Source organism: Terrapene carolina, unplaced genomic scaffold (genome assembly GCF_002925995.2).
Source record: "Terrapene carolina triunguis isolate 2854851 unplaced genomic scaffold, T_m_triunguis-2.0 Scaffold130, whole genome shotgun sequence".
NCBI classification, from domain to species: domain Eukaryota; kingdom Metazoa; phylum Chordata; order Testudines; family Emydidae; genus Terrapene; species Terrapene triunguis.
The window spans coordinates 32,522,214-32,531,705 of record NW_020664481.1 but is presented as its reverse complement, the minus strand read 5'-3'; the positions used below and the strand labels follow the sequence as shown (position 1 = coordinate 32,531,705).

Sequence of the window (9,492 nt, the reverse complement as noted above, 5' to 3'; positions counted from 1 at the left end):
ACTCTCCCCCACCCTCACTCACTTTCACGGGGCAGGGTTTTGGGAGGGGGTGCGGGCTCTGGGCTGGGGTCGAGGGGTTTGGAGTTTAGGAGGGGGCTCTGGGCTGAGCTTGGGGCAGGGGGTTGCGGTGCAGGAGGGGGCACTGGGCTGGGGCACAGTGTTGGGGTGCAGGAGAGGGTGTGGGGTACTGGCTCTGGGAGGGGGTAGGGTTTGGGCAGGGGGTTGGGGTGCAGGAAGGTGTATGGGGTCAGGGCTGGGGCAGGGGTTGGGGTGCAGGAGGGGATCTGGGGTGCTGGCTCTGGGAGGGGGCTCAAGGCTGGGGCTTGGGGTGCAGGAGTGGGTATGTGGTGCTGGCTCCGGGAGGGTGCTCAGGGCTGGGGGTTGGGGTGCGGCCTAGCGCCAGGCGGCACTTACCTCAGGAATCTCCCGGTCGGCAGCGCAGTGAGGCTAAGGCAGGCTCCCTGCCTGCACTGGCCCCATGATGCTCCCGGAAGGGGCCAATGCTCCCCTGCGGCCCCTGGGGAGAAGCGGAGGGCATGTGACGCTGCGTGCTGCCCCTCTCTGCAAGCACCGCCCCTAAGCTCCCGTTGGCCACAGTTCCCCATTCCTGGACAATGGGAGCTGTGGGGGCGGTGCTTGCAGGCAGGAGCAGTGCAAGGAGAAAAACACATACACCCCTGGGGCCATTGGGGGGTGCTGGCCACTTCTGGGCTCTGCCATGGCTGGAGATCGCGATCGACTAGGAGAGTCCCCAGGATCGACCAGTTGATTGTGATCGACAGGTTGGTGACCACTGGTGTAGATTTTTTTTTTTTTTTTTTGTTTCGGCAGTTTGGGTAGGAGTCCGGGTTGTTCGGTTTTTTTTTGCTTCGTCGAGGCAGGGAGTGCATGCTCAAAAATTTTTTACTGATAGGAGTGCGCGATCAAAAAGTTTGGAGACCACTGGTCTAGATAATACTTAGTTCTGCCATGAGTGCAGGGGACTAGACTAGATGACCTCTTGAGGTCCCTTCCTATGATTCTATGTTTTGGGGATCACCCAAACCAGTAAAGGGTTCTGTCACCGCCTCTCTTGTAACTTTGGGTGCCTTAATGTTATGCTCAATGGCTCAGAATCCCGACACTGAGAGCCAGTCCATAAGCTTAAAGGTCTCATCCTGCCTTCTACCATCCTAGTTACTCCTTGCAGGGTGATCCCAACAGTTCTTCTAGTCCTGAGTCCCTGCAAATCCATCTACATTGAGTTTTAAATTGCCAGATACTCAAATTTTTCCTCTCCAGTTCATCACCCCGAAGGTGTGAAAACAGCCCCCAGTTATCAGTTCACTTTGGGGGACATAATCCACACTGTTTGCACACCAGAGCCCTAGTTGGGATTTAAATATACAAAAAATGTATTTGATATAAAAATCACAGATTCAAAGATGAAATAGTAAGGAGAAACAAACATATACAGGCTACACAGAAAATAAACATAAAGATGCAACCTCAGGCTTCACATTTCTATATTAGATTAATTCCCTTTTCTAAATATGAGTTACCTATTGCCTCTGAACAGTTTTCCAGTGCACCCTGTGTCATAAAGAGGGATCCAGTGTTTAACGGGCAGCTTCCCATTTGGAGGCTGCCCCTCAGTTTCTGGATAAAAAGCCTCAGACATAAGTCTGCTTTTGAAAGGCTTTTTTCTTTCCCGGCATGGTGACTCATGGTTTTACAGAGTGGGGGGAATTCTCTGTTGCCTCAGTGTCTTTCCATTAACTCTAATGGTTCATCATTGTCTTTTCCTGGTTTGGACATTGGATGGGTACTTGAAGCTAAACAACTGCCTTGGGAGGTGCCCTCCCTGTGTGATTGCTTCCTTACCCTGTCGTGAGGTGATGCTGTAATTGCATAGCTACATTTACAGTTTTCTACATATATAGATTGATAATCATAATCTGTGTGCAGTGGTGAGCTGGAGCCGGTTCATGCGAACCGGTTGTTAAATTCAGAAGCCGATTTAGAACCGGTTGTTAAAGGTGTGGGCAATTGGGAGAGGGAGGTTTTTCTGTCGTCACACTGGCCCGCGGGCCACATCCGGCCCGTGGGACCGGCCCGTCCGGCCCACCTGTGCTCCCGGCTAGGGAGGTTCCCCCAGCCCCTCCCACTTTTCCCCCCTCTTGCAGAGCCTCAGCGTGTGGCACCGCCGGCGCCAGCGCTCTGGACTGCTCCTGGACAGCTCGGCAGCTCCTGCTGTTTTGAGCGGCATGGTAAGGGTGTGGGGCTGCGATCTCCAGTGGGCCACGCGGCATCCATACATACTGCCCTGAGCAGCATGGTAAGGGGGCTGGGCCGGGGCTGGGAGGAGGGGTTGGATAAGGGGCAGGCAGCGGTTGGAGGGGGCGGAGGTTCTGGGGGGGCGGCCAGGGGACGGGGAACGGGAGGGGTTGAGTAGGCGTGGGAGTTCCGGGGGTCTGTCGGGGTGATGGTGGATGGGGTCGGGGCAATCAGGGGACAGGGAGCGGGGAGAGTTGGGTAGGGGGTGGAATCCTGGGGGCAGTTAGGGTGGGGGGTGTTGGGAGGCAGTGATCAGGGGACAAGGAGCGGGGGCGGGTTTGATGGGTTGCAGGTTCTGAGGGGGACAGTCAGGGGCAGGACGTGGGTGGTGGTCGGAGTGGGGGGGAGACGGGCTGTTTTGGGAGGCACAGCCTTCCCTACCCGGGCCCCGATACAATTTTACAACCCCGATGTGCAGGGCCGGCTTTAGGGAGTGCGGGGCTGGATTGGAACAGTTTAGACGGACCCCGGCAGGGATTACTAAAACAACCCACGTAATAAAACACGTGGGGCTTTTACTCACCAGGCGGCGCTCCGAGTCTTCGGCGGCACTTCGGCGGCAATGAAGAACGTGCTGCCGAAGACCCGGAGCGAGTGAAGGACCCGCCACCAAAGTGCCACCGAAGACCCGGTAGGGAACCGGTTGTTAAGATTTTGGCAGCTCATCAGTCTATGTATGTGTGTGTATATATATATATATATACATATAATGACTGTCAAGTTCAGCACATTAAAAGCTTCCATAAAAGAACTTATTTGACATATTTTTATATACAATAGCATTGTATAACATCAGTTGATTCATTTGCTTATTCTTTGGGATTCAGACCCACTGTTCTCCTCTTTGGGTGTCTGAGCCCTGATTATCACAGTGCTGTTGCAGAAAAAGGAGCCATGAAATAAAATTTGATTCTGTGAGTACATTTCAGACCCATGAATTCAGAATGAGTGTGATATGCTCCAATATATTTTCCCATAGCTCGCTACAATTTTGATTGCAATAAAATGAGCGCTTTAGCCCTTCAGTTTGTTTAGCCAATAGCTGCTATGATGTACTTTTTAAAAAATGCCAAGTAGAATCTAAGTAAGGATAAACCAGATGCTTAGTATTCTGTATGTAATTTAGACTAGAGAAGTGATTACACAGATCTTTGTTTTTGTCGTTCCCAATCAGGATAAGAAATGCTGGATGTTTTCTCTCGTTCTATACTATTTCTAGGGTGTTGCATTTTGTTCCCAGACACCATGCCCCACTAATCTCTAAAGTTTATAGAGCTTGTTTTTTGCTTAAATTTTAAGTTAGTCTTTTTAACAGCTTCAGACCTCAAAACACAGTTATGCAATTTCCTTTGACTATCTTTAATCATTTAGTACTTGTTATTCCCTTTGCATAGTGATTATATTTAAATTCTCATGTTGTGTTCCTGTATGTACTGAAGAAAAATGCAAATATCAAAGCACCAAAATATCAGTTGAAGCTGTTACTTAGTTAACTAGGTGAGATCTGCACACTTTTGATCAGTGTTGGATGAAAAAGATACATTTTGATATAATCCAGACACCTTAGTCTGAAGCAACCAAAAAAGTATGTACAAGACCTTAGGTGTAAAAAAAGCAGTAAGTTTCATGCTGCTGTGCAAGTAAAGAACTCTATAAGAATTTGTGTGTGCTTGTGTGTTTTTCACTGACTTGCTTTTTGCAAGAATTTTTTTTTAATTATCTATTTTAAGCCTCTTCTGGTGGTAATGCACTGGTGTATCTTGGCTAGTAAAGATTGATCCTTTGAGGTGACATAATTGCTCTTTTTCATCCCTTATGTTAAAAATGCAGGGGGTAATGCTCCCAGGCAAAAAAAAAAAAAAAAAAAAAAAAGAACAAAAATGTTACCTCAAAAGATCAATTAAAAAAAAAAAAAAAAAAAAAATAAAGAAAAATGAAAAGAAGGGAAAGCTTATGTAAAAGTTGTGTTAAAAAAAAAAAAAAAAAAAAAGTTTTGAGCCCCCCAAAATGGAAGTTAATATGGATGCAATAAAACCATACAGTGAAAGCATGGAATAAGATCTTTTACCCAGAGAGGAAAATGTGCATAAAGTAAACCTTTTTCAGTCTGCAGAATAACCGAACAAATGGAATGTAGCAGAAACCATTGTCTGAAGTGTTTGTCCTCATAGTCGATATCGTGTGAATGCTTAGCAAGTAGCACTAGAAAGGAGATGGAAATTACTGAATCTCTATGTAGCAATCTACTTGTGTTCACAGTAGAGAAACTCTTTGATTATGAAACCAGAGTATGGAATGAAATTACATGTATAAAGAAGCCATTATTAAACTGAACAATTCTATCATTTGAAGAAAAAAATTACTATAAACTGGAGTCAAACACTACTTTGTTATTTAGTGCTAATTCACATAAAACTTTATTCAGTGTTAATTCAGTAATAGATTGACACTTGCATGACACCTTAAAATACCTATCATAGATGGTGAACTTGTTTGGGGAGGGGTGTATTTATAATCCGTTTATTTCATTTTTTGAAAATTTGCCTCTAGGTTCAGCAGTTTAAGCAAGACCCCAGACCATCCAAATGCCTTCATTCTGTTTTCAGTGCACATAGTGGAGATGAAGTCTTCTCCCATGAGGAATATGGCCATCTTCAGGTGAAAAAAACAACAGTTCTCTTAAATGTGATTGCAGAATTGGGTGCCTTTATATAATATTACTACTGAATCTAATGCTCTTTCATGATGGATGTTTCTTTATAGTCTGACAAGATTTACAGAATTTTATAAATTGAGATGTCTTCTGTAACTTGTATTGAAAGGATCAAACTGTTTTGAAATCTGACTCCAAGCTGTATATCTTGTGCAGAAGATATCAATGCAACTGTAAAAAAAAAAAAAAAAAAAAAAAAGAGGGGGGGGTGTTTCTTTTGAGAAAGAGTGATTTTTCAATAAATAACCCAGCATAAAAAATAGTTTCTGTATGTACTGTATTATCAATAAATTGAAGGATTGCAATAATCTTATATTGGATACTATATTTTTATTAATGTTCCTAGCCACATTTTCCAGAAAGCTGAGAAGTTTTAATTAACTTTTAAAAGATTTAAAAGGCACTGCAAACTGCTGTTTTGTTTGTTTTTAATTTGTTATTCTCTGTTGTCTGTGATGCTCTCTTTTAAGATTGGAAAATATAAATTCTATACTTTTTTTTTTTGTCCTTTTCCATTTGCCAGATATTGATTTGCCCTCCACTGTATAACTGTGATGTTTCTTATGTAACTGACACCAAATTCATTTCATTTGTGTTCATTAGCATCCTTATTTATAACAGAACACGCTGGCACAGCTCTAAAGACAGTGATGTTGTTCCCGAAACAGCAGAGCTAGAACCAAAGCACAAAATATTGTGTAGTTAATCAACTGTGGTTGTTATACTGGGAATTATTTAATTTCTTGGTGCCAATATGGCCAAATTATTCCCTTCATAAAATATACCCGTTTCGGAGTCAGAAAGCTCTGTTAAAGACAGTTTCCTGCACATCATTTCATGGATGGCGTGTTATGACCCAATCTGCTGCTGAATGAAACCTGCTGAACGTGCACATGTCTAAAGATCGTGAGAGATATTACATGGCTCTTGGTAAATCTGAATAAGACTGGGGAAATTGCAGTGGCCCAGTATTCTAAGCGTCTCTTCCTCACAGCAATGCTACTCCTTCTGGACTTGAGCTAATGCAGCTTCTGTAGCTGGTGGCTGCCATGAAAACCACATACACAACAAAATGGGGATGTGGGATATAATCCTGACTACGGTCAGTGAAATGTTTTGTGACAAAATCCCTGTTAATTTGCAAGGGAACAATGCCATGGAAAGAGAGCAGCCCTCCCACCTACCTCCAGCAAGTCTCTTCCACGGTGTGGCACATCAGCATCATGGAGTGGAAGTGCAGGGGCTTCTGTAAGATTGAGGGGTGGAAAGATGGGAAGGGGCATGTTGCAAAATCACTACGGCCTCTTGGTCCTCATCCTCCTTCCCAGTCCATTATGACTGTGTTTGGTTCCCTTTAAATTATGTTACAACATGGGAGCAATAGATTGCGATAGAACCTTAAAATATAATACATAAAATAAAATTGATAAAATATTACAGCTACAAAGAGTGTAGTTAATATGATCTGATGTAAATCTTTATAACTTTTGGAAATATCTGGGAAGTGTAAGAGAGAGAGCTGCCAGTCTTTTTCTGAAATAGTTACACTCTAGTTCTGTTATCCAGTTCTGTCGCCCGAGTAAGTGGACTGAAAACAATAGAATCATAAAAGGTTTAGAATTTAGAGGGTATTCTTAAGCATGTTTAAAAAAAAAAAAATTCAAGGAAGGTCCTAGTTTGGGTCCAGACTATTTCTCTAAATCCCACACACTGAAGTTAAGGCTTGTATTAATTTCTTAAGCAAGTTACTGATTAATATGAACACTTTATATGTCACTAATTTAGTCTCTGAATCACCAAAATTATATGAATCCTATATTATACAAGAATAGTATATCATGATATCATTGTTTTTGCTTCATTGATGTTTCTTCTGATATTCTGGTGTAATGGTACTCGTGTGAATGCTAAGGCAGTTGATAACCTAATAGTCTATTAGTGATTGGTAACAGAAGAAAACAACTCATTTTTTCATAAATGTAATTTAATCATATGCTGAACAGTTGATTAAAATTAATGCTTCTCTCCAGGTGGTTGCATTAATGCTTTGTTTTTTTAGGACTTAAATGGTCTATTTTCCAGATATGCAGACTACTGTTCAAGCTACTACTTGCTTCTTCTAGTGCTTCACTTTCCAATAACTTTGTCATTTACATAAATTTGAGATGGCTTGTCACAGGTGATTGTGAAATAATTGCCTATGGCTCAAAACAGTATTCCCAAGCAAAAATATTTTAATATCATAATTTTCAAGGAAAGCTTTAAAAACAAATGTTGTAAAAGCAGTTGTTTACAACACTGCTTGCTGCAGTTCTCTTGATCAAGTGTTCCCCATCAGTACACTTAGGGCTGGTCCACACTAACCCCCCCAGTTCGAACTAAGATACGCAACTTCAGCTACGTGAATAACGTAGCTGAAGTCGAAGTACCTTAGTTCGAACTACAAGGTACTTATCGCGGGTCCACACGCGGCAGGCAGGCTCCCCCGTCGACTCCACGTACTCCTCTCGCGGAGCAGGAGTACCGGCGTCGACGGCGAGCACTTCCGGGATCGATTTATCGCGTCTAGACAAGACGCGATAAATCGATCCCAGAAGATCGATTGCTTACAGCCGAACCTGGAGGTAAGTATAGACGTACCCTTACATTACATGTGTAATACTACAACGGATGACATTTCTTAAGAACATAACCATGTCATAGCACAAAAGCTCCCTTTTCTCTATCTAATATCACATTTTTGTTTTGAAATTCAACTGGTCTGCCATGACCCCATAAAAGTAAAGTATACTTTTTTTTAATCCTTTTCTTCACTTCAGATAAATGCTGTATCACTGTTCCTCCTCTACCTGGTTGAGATGATATCCTCAGGACTGCAGATTATCTACAATACAGATGAGGTATTAATTGAATTCTGACATTAATCAGTTATGCATGTTGAAGTTTTCTCTTGCCTTTTACTTAGTTTATTAACCATAAAATTGAGTGAGTTTCTTCCTGCATTTAGGTAATTGGTCATCTAGAGATGCATCAAAAAGCCACTTATTTTTTAATGATTGCCATATTAAAGATAAGCTGAATATATAACAAATAGGTGGTAAAATGGCACAGCTACACAAGTGCATTTTAACATGATCTGACATAAATTTTAAAACTTTTAGAACTGAATGGGAACCATAAGAACGAGAGATCTACTAGTTTCTTCTGGGATAGTTATTTTATCCTGTTCTGTCTCCCTTTTCAGTGGCTTGAAAACAAGTTAATACTTGGATGTTCTCTTGTTTGCATCACTTTTTACTCCATTCCCTAACAGATCTTCAAGTTACATGCATAAAAAAATCAAACGATTGTAAGCCACAAGTGAAACATCAATTATTATAGTGACATTTTTCCTACTTTGGATATGGGTTAAATAAGAATGTTAGAAACAGCAACTCTAATGCACCAAAAATCAAAAAATCAAAATAAAAAATTCAAAAACCAGGAAATGTAGAGAAGTTTTGTAGTATGTTTAAAGAAAAAAGAATATCTTAGTAAGGCAACATCCCACCCACTTGGCCTTCCTTGCCTGTAAATTGGGAGATTTTGCACAGTATGACGTGGCTGAGTGGAGCTGTAAACAAAAGGTAAAAGTGTTCAATAGGCTTTGATAAGAACATGTCAGGGATAAGATTATCAATTTTGGTTGGACGTATTCCTGGAGGTTTCATCACAACATAATCTTTAATTAAAGATTTAATCTTTAGTTCCTGGGGACTCCAGGACAATCCTGGAGGCTTGGCAACCCTAGTCAGGGATGACATCACCCACCAGTGAAATTCAGTTCTCTGTGTAACAGAGGTTGAGTAGGAAAAAGTGGGAATCACTCACTCTGATACATGAAGATGGAACTTATTTGGAGTCATTGGTAATATACATGTGGACAGGGCCGGTGCAACCTATTAGGCAACCTGGGCGGTCACCTAGGACACTAGGATTTGGGGGGGTGGCATTTTCTTCGGCAGCGACCGCAGCGGACGGATCTTCGGCCGCCCCAGTCACCGTCGGCATTTAGGCGGAGGGAGCTGGGGCAGGGGGGCGCGGGGAGGGCCGCCTGCAGCAAGTAAGGAGGGGGGCGGCACGCAGAGGAACTCCACACCCCAGCTCACCTCTGCTCCGCCTCCTCCCCTGAGCATGCCGTCCCGCTCTGCTTCTCTCCCTCCCAGGCTTGCGGCGTCAAACAGCTGATTGGCGCTGCAAGCCTGAGAGGCGGGAGAAGTGGAGCAGCGACGGCGTGCTCAGGGAGGAGGCGGAGCAGAGGTGAGCTGGGGTGGGGAGCTGCCGCACGGCTCCCCGGGCAGGAGAGGAGCTGCCACGGGGGGCGCCTCAGGGCGGAGGGGGGATGGGGAGCTGCATGGGGGAGATGCCTCAGGGTGGAGGGGGGGAGCTGCCGCAGGGCTCGGGGAGGGGGTGGAGCAGAGGGG

At 43.7% G+C, this 9,492-nt stretch overlaps 1 protein-coding gene across 1 annotated transcript in view; it reads left to right on the top strand.

The window, feature by feature from the left end:
• Window positions 1–9,492, top strand: part of PHKB (phosphorylase kinase regulatory subunit beta) — a 199,460-nt gene that overhangs the window by 40,951 nt on the left and 149,017 nt on the right. The window contains exons 5-6 of the mRNA XM_026652662.2: window positions 4,867–4,974; window positions 7,849–7,929. Of these exons, the coding sequence (XP_026508447.1) occupies window positions 4,867–4,974; window positions 7,849–7,929 (189 nt within the window). The remainder of the gene's footprint in view (window positions 1–4,866; window positions 4,975–7,848; window positions 7,930–9,492) is intronic.